Source organism: Petromyzon marinus, chromosome 53, assembly GCF_048934315.1.
Source record: "Petromyzon marinus isolate PM22_M1 ecotype Great Lakes invasive population chromosome 53, UKy_Petmar_22M1.pri1.0, whole genome shotgun sequence".
Taxonomy (NCBI): domain Eukaryota; kingdom Metazoa; phylum Chordata; class Hyperoartia; order Petromyzontiformes; family Petromyzontidae; genus Petromyzon; species Petromyzon marinus.
In genome coordinates, this window is record NC_133719.1 from 11,552,607 (window position 1) to 11,569,474 (window position 16,868).

The following is a 16,868-nucleotide window of genomic DNA, read 5'->3' on the forward strand; positions in this document are numbered from 1 at the left end:
CACTCGTGCCGCTGTCTCCTCCTGCTCACTCGTGCCAGCTGTCTACTCCTGCTCACTTGTGCCAGCTGTCTCCTCCTGCTCACTTGTGCCAGCTGTTCTCTTCTTGCTCACTCGTGCCAGCTGTCTCCTCCTGCTCACTCATGCCAGCTGTCTCCACCTGCTCACTCATGCCAGCTGTCTCCACCTGCTCACTCGTGCCAGCTGTCTCCACCTGCTCACTCGTGCCAGCTGTCAGCTGCTGCTCACTCGTGCCAGCTGTCTCCTCCTGCTCACTCTTGCCAGCTGCCGCGTAGTGACCCTGCTGTCGGCGTGTGCGGTGCAGGACGGCAACTTGGTGCGTGCGCACGACAGCGGGAGCCAGATGTCGCTGCATTCGGTTGAGTTCGTCAAGTACGAGAGCGGGCCCGAGGGCTCGGACGACGTCAGCATCCCGGCGCAATGGACCGGGGTGTGTGAACTCGCGGTTCGCACTCTCACACTCTCACACACTCTCACACACTCTCACACACTCTCACACACTCGCACACACTCACGCACACTCTCACACACTCTCACACACTCTCACACACTCTCACACTCTCACACACTCTCACACACTCACATACACTCTCACACACTCTCACACACTCTCACACACTCATACACTCACGCACACTCGCACTCTCACACTCTCACACACTCGCACTCTCACACTCTCACACACTCTCACTCTCATACACTCTCACACACTTTCACACACTCGTGTACACTCGCACATTCACGCTCACTCGCACTCTCGCACTCTCACACTCTCACACACTCGCACTCACATACACTCACGCACACTCTCACACACTCTCACACACTCTCATACATTCACGCACACTCGCCCACTCGCACTCTCACACACTCGCACTCTCACACTCTCACACACTCTCGCACACTCACGCACACTCACGCACACTCGCCCACTCGCAATCTCACACACTCACGCTCACTCGCACTCTCACACTCGCACTCTCACACACTCACGCACACTCACTCGCGCACACTCACACACTCGCCCACTAGCACTCTCACACACACTCACACTCTCACACACTCTCACACACTCACACACACTCGCACTCTCACACACTCTCACACACTCACACTCTCATACACTCGCACTCTCATACACTCGCACTCTCATACACTCGCACTCTCACACTCTCTCACACACTCACGCACACTTACACTCTCACACACTCTCACACACTCACACTCTCATACACTCACACACTCTCACACACTCTCACACACTCTCACACTCTCACACTCTCACACACTCTCACGCACTCACGCACACTCGCCCACTCGCACTCTCACACACTCACGCACACTCTCACACACTCTCACACACTCACTCACGCACACTCGCACACTCACACTCTCACACACTCTCACACTCTCACACACTCTCACACATTCACTCACGCACACTCACACACTCACACTCTCACACTCTCACACACACTCTCACACACTCGCCCACTCACACTCTCACACTCTCACACACACTCTCACACACTCGCACCCTCACACTCTCACACTCTCACACTCTCACACACTCTCACACACTCACACTCTCACACACACACACACACTCACGCACACTCTCACACACTCTCACACACTCACTCACGCACACTCGCACACTCACACTCTCACACTCTCACACACTCTCACACTCTCACACACTCACACACATTCACTCACGCACACTCACACACTCACACTCTCACACTCTCACACACACTCTCACACACTCGCCCACTCACACTCTCACACTCTCACACACACTCTCACACACTCGCACCCTCACACTCTCACACTCTCACACACTCTCACACACTCACACTCTCACACACACACTCACGCACACTCTCACACACTCTCACACACTCACTCACGCACACTCGCACACTCACACTCTCACACACTCTCACACTCTCACACACTCACACACATTCACTCACGCACACTCACACACTCACACTCTCACACTCTCACACACACTCTCACACACTCGCCCACTCACACTCTCACACTCTCACACACACTCTCACACACTCGCACCCTCACACTCTCACACTCTCACACTCTCACACACTCTCACACACTCACACTCTCACACACACACACACTCACGCACACTCTCACACACTCTCACACACTCACTCACGCACACTCGCACACTCACACTCTCACACTCTCACACACTCTCACACTCTCACACACACTCTCACACACTCTCACACACTCGCACACACTCACGCACACTCTCACACACTCTCACACACTCTCACACACTCTCACACTCTCACACACTCTCACACACTCACATACACTCTCACACACTCTCACACACTCTCACACACTCATACACTCACGCACACTCGCACTCTCACACTCTCACACACTCGCACTCTCACACTCTCACACACTCTCACTCTCATACACTCTCACACACTTTCACACACTCGTGTACACTCGCACATTCACGCTCACTCGCACTCTCGCACTCTCACACTCTCACACACTCGCACTCACATACACTCACGCACACTCTCACACACTCTCACACACTCTCATACATTCACGCACACTCGCCCACTCGCACTCTCACACACTCGCACTCTCACACTCTCACACACTCTCGCACACTCACGCACACTCACGCACACTCGCCCACTCGCAATCTCACACACTCACGCTCACTCGCACTCTCACACTCGCACTCTCACACACTCACGCACACTCACTCGCGCACACTCACACACTCGCCCACTAGCACTCTCACACACTCTCACACTCTCACACACTCTCACACACTCACACACACTCGCACTCTCACACACTCTCACACACTCACACTCTCATACACTCGCACTCTCATACACTCGCACTCTCATACACTCGCACTCTCACACTCTCTCACACACTCACGCACACTTACACTCTCACACACTCTCACACACTCACACTCTCATACACTCACACACTCTCACACACTCTCACACACTCTCACACTCTCACACTCTCACACACTCTCACGCACTCACGCACACTCGCCCACTCGCACTCTCACACACTCACGCACACTCTCACACACTCTCACACACTCACTCACGCACACTCGCACACTCACACTCTCACACACTCTCACACTCTCACACACTCTCACACATTCACTCACGCACACTCACACACTCACACTCTCACACTCTCACACACACTCTCACACACTCGCCCACTCACACTCTCACACTCTCACACACACTCTCACACACTCGCACCCTCACACTCTCACACTCTCACACTCTCACACACTCTCACACACTCACACTCTCACACACACACACACACTCACGCACACTCTCACACACTCTCACACACTCACTCACGCACACTCGCACACTCACACTCTCACACTCTCACACACTCTCACACTCTCACACACTCACACACATTCACTCACGCACACTCACACACTCACACTCTCACACTCTCACACACACTCTCACACACTCGCCCACTCACACTCTCACACTCTCACACACACTCTCACACACTCGCACCCTCACACTCTCACACTCTCACACACTCTCACACACTCACACTCTCACACACACACTCACGCACACTCTCACACACTCTCACACACTCACTCACGCACACTCGCACACTCACACTCTCACACACTCTCACACTCTCACACACTCACACACATTCACTCACGCACACTCACACACTCACACTCTCACACTCTCACACACACTCTCACACACTCGCCCACTCACACTCTCACACTCTCACACACACTCTCACACACTCGCACCCTCACACTCTCACACTCTCACACACTCTCACACACTCACACTCTCACACACACACACACTCACGCACACTCTCACACACTCTCACACACTCACTCACGCACACTCGCACACTCACACTCTCACACTCTCACACACTCTCACACTCTCACACACACTCTCACACACTCACACACACTCTCACACACTCGCACTCTCTCCAACACACTCACGCACACTCGCACTCTCACACACTCTCACACACTCTCACATACTCTCGCTCACTCGCACTCTCTTACATTCACGCACACTCGCACTCTCACACATTCACTCGCTCACTCGCACTCTGATACACTCGCACACACTCGCCCACTCGCACTCTCACACACTCACGCACTCTCACTCACTCACGCACACTCGCTCACTCGCTCACTCGCAGTCTGATACACTCGCGCACACTCGCCCACTCGCACTCTCACACACTCGCGCACACTTACACACTCACGCACACTCGCTCACTCGCCCACTCGCACTCTCACACACTCACGCACTCTCACTCACTCGCACTTTCGTGCACTCTCGCACAGTCGGGCTCTCCCACACTCGCACATTCGCACACTCGTACTCTCACACACTCACGCACACTCCTACACTCGCACACTTGCGCAGCCCTCTGGAGAGCCGGCATGGGGCATCCCGGCATGGCTGGTTGCGCTCCCCCCCTCCCCCTCGATTGCAGAATTTCACACGGCCGCACGACACCTAACAACCCAGCAGTCGACAGAGAGGCCTGAAGTTCAAATCACTCTGGGGGGGAGCTTTTGATCAAGTGAGCCCCACTTTTGTTGACGGTGATTGTCCGATAATTCCTCGGAGGCTGCCGACAGTTAAAGTGCCACTCGAGGGCTCGTTTGCATGAGGAGAGAGACGCTGGATTTGTACGTTTGTACTCGCTAAGAGACGGGGAGGGAACCTACGGCCCATGGCCAGGATATGGCCCGTCGCACACATGAGGCCCACTGCCTTGAAACGACCCGCAAACCTGTTAACTCGTCACCGCAAGCGTTTTAACCCCACTCGTCGGGTACTGGCGGGGGGAATATTTTTGACCCGCCAACAGCGCGCCGTTTCTCGTCATAGTGTTCCCTTTCAACAGACTTTCTTTCAAGTAAATTATCTGAGACGAGACGAGACACATTTCCGGGTGATTCGGTTCGTCGGCGATGGGGGGAGTCGACAATCTGGATACAGTCGTCGTGCACGCGCACACGCGCCCACATGGCCGCGTCACGCCTGCCGCACCTCTTCCAGCTCTTCTCACGAGTTCCGCGCGTGCGACTCCCTGCGCTCGTTTTCCTGCCCGCGTGCCCAGGATGGGACGGGAGCGATGTCGCGCAGCAGCTCGTTTGGGAAGTTGCGCGAGACGATCGTGCGCAGTAGCGAGAAGCTCGTCATGAAGCTCAAGGGGCAGGTGGAGGAACCTCGCAACCCCGGGTAAGGCCCTCCCCTCTTCCTCCTCCCCACCCCCCCCTTGCGCTCGCCACGGAACCAGCGGCGCCGGCTGTGTCCGCGCACGCCGCGTCTCTCGCAAGCGTCATCAGCCGCCGACGATTTGCTTCATTTGCTTGCGACAACCGTTCTTCGACTTGCCGGCGATAACGACGACAGTAATAATGATCGGCGCGTTGTGTGAAGCGCTTTCCTCCGCTTGCCCATTCAATTTATTTGGCCGCGTCGGGTTGGCGTGGAGGGTTCTTAACAACACAAATTTGGCCCGGTCGTTCCGCGGTGGCCTAACCCACAAATCAATCGCGGATTTGAACGAGCCGAGGGATTCGGCGTGGAATCGGAAGATAATTGCACAGCCCCCGGGCGTCCACGCGGGACGAGGCCCTGTTGCCCATTCCACCACCATGCGGACGGAGCGGGAAGCGGACGCCGTCCACGCACGAGGTGGATTGGTGGTGTTGGAGGAGGAAGCGTCACGAAAGACAAACGTAGCTTCGCAGGAAGCGATCGCCCTGGCCAGGCCAAAGGGAGGGAGCACGGGATGAAGTTTCTGCGGCTTCGTCCTATTGGATGCTATGTTTTGTGGAGTGCCACTGGCTCGTGCTGCTTCGGCAGTTTTGCAAAAGTGCGTCAACTGCACGACAACAAAAAACTCAACACATGAGTCGCCAACACTGCGGGGTGGCCTTAAAATAAAATAATATATACCAGGTGCTGGACAATGGGCCTGTTTTACGGCACGTCAATGTTCAACCCCATCGCCCGTCTTCAGGCCACGCACGACGGCGGTCTTGACGGCCGTGTTGACGTGTTTTTGTTAGTTGTGCTGGTGCACCGCACCGCGCGGCAGCGGCAGCAGGGGCGTCATCAAATAACTTTGCTCTTGTCTGTGATTTGTCTTTCTCGCTCTCTCGTGCATTGCAGAATGAAACGTGCGAGTTCGCTCATCACTTTAAATTCCAGCAACAAGACTTGGGATGAGCCGTATCAAGTAAGACCATTTTATCCCGACCGTTTGATCACGTGATCTTGAAGCAAATGCAAGTCTACTGTTCACTCTCACAGCAGATACGGGGGGGTGGGGGGAGTCTCCGAAAGGCGATATCAAACGACTTACAGCGATATACGACCAACGCAGTTTCCCCAGGGTCTCTCCGGCCTGAAGACCTGTATGTACGTGTATGTTAAACTTATTTCGCACCGTACGTAGCCAACCATGCTAATCAGAGGTGCCGGGGAAGGACAACAAACTAAACACAAAAAGCAGTTCTAAAGAAATCACTTTTGTCAACCTAGATGTTTTAAAAGGGCATAGCTCCAGTAGTTTCCTCATCGGAAGGAAGAGCGTTCCAGACGGCCACAGAAGCGCATCTGAAAGAGCCACGCGATGCAGTGACCACCTCCTTTGTTCGATGGCCAGCCAAAAGCCGCCGCCGCTGCTGCTGCTGCTGCTGCGAGGGTGACCGGAGAGTGTCGCTTGATGGTTTATGCTCCTTCACGAGACCTGGAACCCAGTGACAGGTGGCAGATGTTCGGGATCCATCCTTGAGCCCGAGCCAGCTTTGCAACGGACTCAAAGCGGCAATGTTGTTCCAAAGAGCGCTTCGGTGATGGAGCGGACTCACAGGAGCGTGCATCAACACATGTCCAGACTTACTTAGCGGCCTCATTTCGTGACGGGGTGGTGCACAGGTTTATCCATTTCCTTACCAAACACGTGGTGTTTGCATTGAGACCAAATTTACCACCTTAGACTTTGCAATGTTACGTATAATAATTTTTTTTATGTTATGAAAATCAAGCCTGCGAAAATCACTGGGCCTAGACTGGGACTGCACTGGGACTAGACTAGGCCTAGACTGGGACTGCACTAGGACTAGACTGGGCCTAGCCTGGGACTACACTGGGACTAGACTAGGCCTAGACTGGGACTACACTGGGACTAGACTAGACTTGGACTGGACGGGGACTTTACGGGGACTGCGCTGGTTCATGGCATCCTGCGCAGCGTGAAGGTGAAGTTAACAGCGTAGCAGCGCCGCTTTGCTCGCTGTTCAGTTTGAGCTTAGTGAGTACCATTAAAGTCCCTTATTATTTATATATTTACGAGTAATAGTCCCCCAAAACACCCCGTTACGAACGGGGCACGGTATACTATATTTTATATTTGCCCACATTGTTTAAGAACGCACTGTCTGTCATTCCAAGGTCCCTTCAGTTGCCTTTCATCCGCTTCATCTCATACGCCCTGCACCTAGAGGTGTTTATCGCATAGCAAGCAAACTGAGAAACACAAAACATCTCTCTTTGTCGGAGCTGGAATGGACACAAATAGCCTGAAAACAGTGTGTATCACCCCGTGGGTATGACCCACCTGTGTGTACGACCCCGTGTGTGTACGATTCCGTGTGTACGACCCCGTGTGTACGACCCTGCATGACCCCGTGTGCATGACCCTGCATGACCCCGTGTGTATGCCCCCCTCCCCGTGTGTACTACCACGTGCGTGCACGTTTCCGTGTCTGCGCAGGCTGGCAGGTCGAACCGCCGGCTGAGCGAATCTCGTCCCCTGAGCTCCAGCCACGTGGATCTGGGCCCCCACAACGATTCTGGGCCCCGTTAGCCCGGCCCCCCAACGCCAGCTCATAACCTCGTGACGAAAATGTGGGCTCCTGTTCACTTGCTTTACACGGTACGATCTCACACAGGAAGCGTTCCCTGCTTACTTCTACTGACGGGGGCCCCCTCTCACCTCCCATCCTTCGTCCACCCACCCACCCATCCATACTCACCCACCCATCCATACTCACCCACTCACAGTCACTCACTCACCCACCCATCACGCTCACCCACTCGCGCGCACACACACACACACACACGCGTGATTGTTGAGAAAAATATATATAGCACAAAACCAAAGTGAAGTTTCGTCATTATTGCTGTAAAAATTAAACAATCGCGCGTTTAGTCGAAAATAGTGGGTGTCCCAAAATTTCACTACCAATGATTGCACTAAATGCAAAACAGGTGAAATTGTTTAGCCTTACTGAGCTGTGTCGTTGAGTTAAGCGCAGCTGCGATGAGTTTAGGACGAATGTCAGCTTCCCTTCCCCTCCCCCAGCACCCGCTTCTGTGCTATAATTTGTGTTTTGCACTTAGTTGGGAGTAGAATGGGTTGGACGCTTGGAAGAATTAGCGACGATCAGCTGTGGCACTGCCGCTTTGACCGTCTTGGCGCGACGTGGGGCTGGTGAACCGGGCAGTCGACCTCTCACTGCACGGGTGGGGAACCGTTTCCTTCCACAGGGTAGAATACAAGTTTCGGATGTCTTTGGCTGGCAACTGCATGCGCAGCGCTGCCACCGCTGTCACTGCCAGGAGTCTCTTGGAGTGACAGCAGTTACTTTGAGCGTGGCGCTAAAGTTAGAAATGCAGTGGTTGATGCCAGGTCGATAGTTCCCCTCCAGCACCCGATTTGTGTGGCTGAGATGCTTGCAGCGATGGATAAATATTTGTTGGCGGGTCGTTTCGAAGTAGTGTAGGCCTCCTGTTGTGTCGGCCGGGCCGTGTGAAATGAAGACGGGGGTCGTATCCGGCCCGTGGGCTCCGGTTCCTCGCTCCTGTCCCAGCCGAGTGGCGCTCCTCTCTTGGGCAGCCTCGAAGGATCAACGAGACAATCACTGTCAACACAAATCGGTGCTCGTTTTTTGACCCCGAGTCGGATGATGGGCTGGGACATTCCGCGGAGCGATTGTAACCTGCCTTTCCGGTCGTTAGCCGATGGAGTTGGTTGGCCGACCGTAGATTTTTCGACAATCCGTTTTCAGAATAGATTATCGGTTCCGTTTGTCACGGCATCGATAATTAATTCAAGTTCAACGTTGGTGACGAGAGGATCGATTGGCTCGCACGAACGTTCAAACCGCACGGCACTCATCAGCGGTACCTCCAACGACAGTCGCCACTAAGTGGCAGTATCGTCGCCACGGTGCTTTGTGCAAGGCTAGGTACACATTAAGTCTCCGTGAAGTGTGGAGGGTTCGCTGTTAGTAGGAAGTCACGGGACAGACCCAGGTCCCATGGGTTGACTGAGATACACACGCAGACGTTTTACTTTTTTTCAGTTGAAAGGACATTTTAATAAGTGCGGCAATCCTCGAATGGACTGTTTTGTGCATGCGGTTATCGATCGCGCTAAAGTAATTAAGTGAACACCCTAGGTAGCTTAGCACTCTGCCACGTTGCCACACACTCAGTGTACGCACCGTGCATTCCAAACGAACCTACGGGCAGAAGTCACGGCAAAGTCCACGGGTGGCTGGGTGGATTAATTTATATCGGATGACCTTGCTGGGTGGCTTAAGGGTCATCGGCACTGAGCCAGCATCGCTGTGAACCCTGGTTTTGGATTTTTTTCTTGAAACGAGTTTCTCGAGCGTAGTGAGTTGATGGTTGCGAACGGTTCACAATGACTGGAAGATTTAAAAATGAGTCCACCATTGAATTTCAGATTTTTCCCTGAGTAATCTCCCTGCTCAAACAAACATTGGGGCGGTTCTTATCTCTGTCAGCGACCACCCGCTCTCCCGAGCTGGCAGTGGAAATTCCATATTCCTTCGTCGGGGGGCAGTCTTTCCATAAGACAACCGCTGGTGACGTCCGACAAAGCGGTAAGCATTTTATCGACCCCCTAGAATGCACGAGGGCCGGATAATACTGGTGACAAACGACTCTACGGCGAATTTGATTTCGAATTGCGAACTCGTGGTTGCTCGTCGGAGCTCTGCTGATCGTAGTGGCACCCCACAGCTTATGGCCGGGGGGTTGAGGGGGTGATTTGATTTCTCGGTGGATTGTTCACACGGTGCTCTATTTGGTGGAGGTTCTGGTGAATGCCAAAAAAACGATGAAATGTTAAATACCATTGCAGTCTCGTACGTGTGGTCCGTGACCGAGGGTAGAAAACTTGGTTCCGTTCATTGTGGTAAAATCGGCAGTGTCCCCCAATTTGAGACCAGAAATCCATTGTCCTGGCAAGACCCCCATGTGGCCATTGAAAGTGAAATGAATAAGCGATGACCGTCTCAGTGGTTATATATGCGCGTGTACAACCCATTTGTCAATCCAATGCTGGATGAGGGCCTCCTCACACTTACGTGGGCCATAGGGGTTTATTTAACCCTACTTCGCCAATGCGGGTCAGTGCGAGTTAGTGAAGGTGGGGAGCATAGATGGACCGTAGTACGGTTTAGTGCATTGTATACCGTAGTACAGTACAACAATAGCACTGCCGTCTGTTGACAACTTATTTCCGCAGCAACCTACGTTATGTTGCATGCGTGGCAGTCGCCCATCCAGACACAATCCAGGCTCGATCCTGCCTAGCTTCCTAGGTCTGACGAGGTCGGAGACATTGCAGATTTTATTTGGTCACAAGCTTTCGATGGTTCGTCGAATATCAAACTTCTCGTCTTTGTGGTGTCGGGTGATTGGCCGGCCGGCTCCGAGGTGAGAGCTGTGAGCTGGCACCGTTTAAGGTCCTGGGTTCTGAATCCAGGTTGCGGCCACCTGTGATTGAACCGGGTTCTCAAGTGTCGAAGAGTTGATGGTGTCAGCTCAAGTAACCAATAACTGCGCACGCGGAAAAAAAAATACCGTTCAAAATTTTACTTGGTTCCGCACGTTTAATTTGTCTAAATCCCAGCTGTTGAGAATGTTAATCATCGGTTTGACTATCACGCAATGAGTGGCAGCGGGTGATAAAAGTGCCGCCTCCCCGCTACTGCGTAGTTCAGAGGTCACTTGAATGGATGTCAGAATTCTCTCTGCGAAGGTTCGCGCTGCTCTGCGAGATTTCTGTTTGACGCGACGCCAACAGCCCGATTCAGATACAATTGTGGGTTGCAGACGAACGTAATATAAACTATGCTGTTGCTTATTCGCAAACAACCACATCTCTGTTTTTCCACCTTGATATGGGTCTGACAATTCAAATCTCTGGCCTGCAACCTTGTAATGCGGTGTAGGCCCCTCCTGCACGTGGTGGGGGGGGGGGGGGTGTTGGGTTTCTGGCTCAAAGCGGAATTAGTCTGCTCATTCGTCCTCAGGTTATACGGCCCCTTGTGGCGTTTGGATGCTGTCGTAACTACACTACTGTCTGAGGGTTAATTTATTTTTGTAATGCAACTTTATTTCGAACACACTGGCTTAAAGCACCCACTCGATGGGTGTTCTTTTTTTGTTGTCGTCGTCGCTTGCCGTTTGAAGTGTCTAAAGACTTCTTCAAAAAGCAACGCGTTTCTCTCACGGCGATTTTATTATTTTTAATGTGATCTGACCTGCCGATGTTTGTGAACACCAAACGGTACGCTAATACTGTAATATGAATACTATTGTGGTTTGGAATCGTAATTTCGGGGGAGGGGGGGGAGGGAAATGGCTTTACGGCGGAAAGTACATTCTTGAGACGTTACAAAAAGTTCCTCGTCATTATCGCCATTGTGACCAAACCATCAGTTCTCCCATCGTGCCATGCATGCGACGTGACACAATATCACTGCCCTGCACTTATAATGCGCACACCCGTGATTTAGATCAACAACTCAAGTCAAAATCTTGGCTATGTTGTTTTTAACAGCTGGGTAGTCTAACCCAAGGCTGTGTGCGCGATACACGCAGTGCAGTGACATCACGTGACGCGCAAGGCATGACGGGACGACTGATAGTCCTCTGGTCACAATCGCCCCTTTCGCATGTATCCCCTTGGTCATGTCTCTTTCACCTCTCGCGAATCTGTATCCGTTTGTCTACAGATTAATCATCTCTTATCTCTCGTTCATCTCTCACTCATCTCATGTGTATCTACGTCTTGGTGAGCCATATCTCTCTGTGGGCCATAGCTCTTTGGACCACTACCATGAGCCGTTGCAGGCCACAATCTGACCTCTGGGGCGCTATTTGAAGAAGCAGGTATTCAGTAGGTGCATGTGATGCTCGCAGCCATGAGAGACCACTCCATGCACCATAATGTAACAATAAAGAACAGATTCTGAAATCTAATTGTCATCCTGAATTGCAACAATTCTTTAAATTGTTACGGGCAAGGGAGGTGACGGAGAGATTCATCACACATCTAACTGGCAGTCCAAGAGGGCTGGATCGCGAAACACGCCATGTTTCTGGGAGACTCAACTGGGACACGTGGTGGTGAGCTGGCAGCCCCTCCCCTTCATTAACCACGCCCACTTAACCACTACCCCCCTCCCACTCAACCAATACCCCCCTCCCACTCGACCACTACCCCCCTCCCACTCATCCACTACCCCCCTCCCACTCAACCACTACCCCCCTCCCACTCATCGGCCTCTGTTCTGAAGTTGGCCCTGACCTGCTGCTCATAGACCCTCCCCACGCCCCCGCTAACCCCGCTCACTGCTCAGGTAGCCCCCCGTCCTTTACCCCGCCCCCCCTCCCCCTATCATGAGTCGAGCATGAGGCCAGACAATTATAAACAAGAACAAATAAATACACGATTCTGCAAATGCTTCTTGGGACACCGGCACTGCCCCAGACACACGGGGACTGCCCCATACACACGGGTAACTGTTGCGTTTGGTAGCTGTTGCTTTATGAATCCTGAAACGTCTCTCCAGAAGTATTTTTTTTTGGCTAGAGTTCCTTTTCTTCCGAAACCATACACTGGGTATTGAAGCTTTGTGCATTAAGAATCAAGAGAACTGCAGAGGCAGGGTCCAGAACCCACGCATGAGTCCCGTGGCTGAAGATATGCATCGTGAAGTGACTAATGGCCTGGAGGTTTTTACTTGACTCGTTCTACATATCCGTGATCTGCTGTGATTTTACGAGTAATGTCGTGCACTTGTGATTGGGCATCAGGTTTTTGATAATGTCATTGTTCTTGTTAAAGATTTCAAATATAATTAAAAGAGTAATAATGAATAATAAAAATATGAACGTCAAAATGTGTTTTTCTTTTTCTTTCCCCCGCGATGGCGAACGTTTTTTAAACGTTTGAGGATGACGTTGATTGGGGTCTCCTCGCTGTAGGATAGAACTACTTACTGTAGCTCACTTGAAAAAAGAAAAAAACCTGCAACATTTTACTTTACCAGGTCGGGCCCACCGATCTATAAAGCTCTTCAGAAGCGACCTTGCCACAAATGTTGAAATGTATTGCAGCCAAACGCTCTAAACGCATGTTTCTAAATGTGGAGGGGAAAACTGGAGAAAAATCGACTCGACCACAGGGAAAACATGTAAACTACAAATATACATAATAGAGGGTTTTTGCACGCTTTTTATTAACTCACTCTGTTGTTGTTGTGCTATCCTCAAATCTTGTAACTCCATTATAACCCTCTTCCCAATGTGGTATCGACTGCAAACTTGGTATACTTATGTCATACTGATGCCAATACTATATTCTAGCATTAAAATATATTTTTATACATTATGTTTTATATGTTATGTTTCGGCTTGGGTCTACTTGTCCACGGTCAACTGAAGTTGGCTGTAAGTCACCACGGGCCCTTATGTTGTGGCAAGCTTCGGGGCCACTTCCTGGAGTCGTGGAGTTCTTACATTGCCAGTACGGTACATTTCATTACAGCGTGTTTTTTGTTAAAGTTGTTTCAAATATTACTTATTTTGGATTAGATCACGTAAATATAAATGTGTCGTTAAAAGTACCACCACCCGCCACAACCAATTGACAAGGTTTGTCACATTAACAAAACATGCCGGTTCGTTACTAGCTCAGCAAACCGGTTGTGTGTTGGAGAGTAACCCGACATTAACATGCGAGTACCGTAACGTCTCGCCGGTAATTACAGCAACAAGCAGCAGCATCATCAGGTGACGGCCACATACAGCAGGCATCAGGGTCGAACCCACGACCTGCATCCCAGGCGAGGGAGTTAACATCTCGCCGCCGCGGCGTGCCCGACTTGCTTAACAGTAGGCCGAGACGTCTATGTCTGACGGACTTGAGGCAACAACAACAACACTCCTAGCTACTTTCTTAACACGTCGGTTTTCATAGCCGATATGATTAATAATATATATTGAATAGATGACGTAGTTGCTTTACGTGTGCACTCGTTTCATGCGCTCATTGTGACGTGTACACGCGTCTCATGCGCTCATTGTGACGTGTACACGCGTCTCATGCGCTCATTGTGACGTGTACACGCGTCTCATGCGCTCATTGTGACGTGTACACGCGTCTCATGCGCTCATTGTGACGTGTACACGCGTCTCATGTGCTCATTGTGACGTGTACACGCGTTTCATGCGCTCATTGTGACGTGTACACGCGTTACATGCGCTTATTTTTCATCAGCTCCCAGCAAGCTGACGAACGATCCTCGCAAACCGCATTCGGTGGTGAAATATGACGTCTCGTTTGAAATTACGTCAAAAATCAAAATCTAGTAAGAGTAACATTCCAGCGAGTAAGTGCGTCACTTTGCGAGGAGTCTCCAGCAGTTCAGTTCAGTTTCAGTTCAGTTTATTTTGGTATAGCCCTGTGAGCCATCCGGCTCTTGAATCGGGTGCAACCACAACAAACAAAAAAACAAAAACACGAACAAGAAAAACATCTTAAAGTGACTATGTGTTGACTTTGCAAACAGAAAATCCATGGAAAAAAACAGCAAAAATATTCTTGAAAAAAGTACCGTACACCAACGCTGTGTGCAAAAAATCCCAGTGGGATGCAAGTCAAACAACAACAACAACAACCACCACAAAAACTTAGATTAAGGCCATCAGTCTAACTCCGTACTACAACAAAACAAACATGTCCAAACCAAAAAAACGTTTCCCAAATCATCAAAAAATAAAGCCATAATTGCAGGACATTGCCATCGTCATGTACAACTTATTATCTTCCTCTCCGTGTCGGCCAATTGCGTGTTGACATGCGGGCGGAAACTGGGGCACCCGGAGAAAACCCACACGCACGAGGGGGCAACGCTCTATCCCATGCAGATTGAACAAGTGGAGGCCGTAGAGCACTCTGCTGTGCCGCCTTCTCCTGACGAGCCAGGGCACGCGGCTCCTCGACGCACACGGGTAGAAGGGAGTTTCGCACCATCTGTGTGTGATCCACCAACCCTCGCTGCTGCCTCCACAGGCGCCGGTAGCCACCACCGCCAGCCTTTACACAACGGCGCTCGTGACTGTGTCTTGTTCACTAACTTCAGCTCGCTATTTTATTTTTTACTTTAAACGACCCATAATCGAGGAGGGTATTTTTGGGGTTAGGTCGTGTAAATATGAATGTGTCGTTGAACCCGCCACCACCCGACACGGGGCCAAATCGTGACAGGTGTGTGGTGGGAGTGAACCCACAACAACATTTACAATTCGAGTACCGTTACGTTTAGACTATCAGGATGATTTTGTTGCTTTAAATGTCCAAACGATAAGCCGCCTTTGTTGAGCTATCATTTGTGGTGGCCAAAAATAAGTGAATACCTCAGTGGGCTTTGCCCGGTAGAATGGGGATGGTGCAGTGTTGTTGTCTTGTTGTGTTTGTGTTGTGTTTGTGTTGTGTGTTGTTGTGTTTGTGTTGTTTTTGTGTTCGTGTTGTTGTGTTTGTGTTGCGTGGTTGTGTGTTGTTGTGTATGTGTTGTGTTTTGTTGTGTTTGTGTTGTGTTGTTGTGTTTGTGTTGTTGTGTTGTGTGGTTGTGTGTTGTTGTGTGTATGTGTTGTTGTGTTTGTGTTGTTGTGTTGTTGTTGAGTTTGTGCTGTTGTGTTTGTGTTGTTGTGTTTGTGTTGGGTGTGTGTGTTATGTGTATGTGTTGTGTGGTTGTGTGTTGTGTGTATGTGTTGTTGTGTTTGTGTTGTGTGTTTGTGTGTTATGTGTTGTGTGTATGTGTTGTTGTTGTGTTTGTGTTGTGTTTGTGTTGTTGTGTTGTGTTATGTGTATGTGTTGTTGTGTTTGTGTTGTGTTTTTGTTGCTTGTGTTGTTTTTGTTGTTTGTGTTGTTGTGTTTGTGTTGTTTTTGTGTTTGTGTTGTTGTGTTTGTGTTGTTGTGTTTGTGTTGGGTGCTTTGTTTACTGTGAGCACGGTAGGGGGCACCACCAGGTGGTGCGTCGGCCACTCGTCTCAGTCGACCCCGTGGCACCTGCTGGGTCTACCCCGTGACCGGCGGGCGTTCGACACTTCACGTGGCCTCATCGTGCACCTAGCCTGGCACAAGCGTCGTGGTGTCACGTCACCGTCACTTAGTGGCGAATGGCGGTTGTTGTTTGCCTTTCTTGGACTTTGCACTCCTATCGTGTTCTTGCACTCTTTGTTGTTGTTAACGTTCTTACCCCCGCGCCCCTGCTGGACATCTGTGAAAAAAAAGCGTTATGGCTCATCGGACTACTCCCGCAGTATAAATAAGTAAATATTAAAGTAACAATAACAACGCGTTTTATTAAATACATAATGCGGCTAAACTCCCCGTTGAACTAATCAAGATGGCGACACGGCGCCGGTGACGCGCTTCCG

The 16,868-nt window shown here is 51.0% G+C and overlaps 1 protein-coding gene across 4 annotated transcripts in view; it reads left to right on the plus strand.

The window, feature by feature from the left end:
• The window catches only part of LOC116953992 (kinesin light chain 1-like), a 30,783-nt gene extending 17,456 nt beyond the window's left edge, over positions 1–13,327 (plus strand). For all 4 annotated transcript variants that reach the window (XM_032974360.2, XM_032974359.2, XM_032974361.2 and 1 more), the window contains 4 exons: positions 323–448; positions 5,209–5,330; positions 6,270–6,336; positions 7,876–13,327. In XM_032974360.2, coding sequence (XP_032830251.1) covers positions 323–448; positions 5,209–5,330; positions 6,270–6,336; positions 7,876–7,968 — 408 coding nt within the window. In that variant the 3' untranslated portion in view covers positions 7,969–13,327. The remainder of the gene's footprint in view (positions 1–322; positions 449–5,208; positions 5,331–6,269; positions 6,337–7,875) is intronic.
• The last annotated feature ends 3,541 nt before the right edge of the window (positions 13,328–16,868 follow it).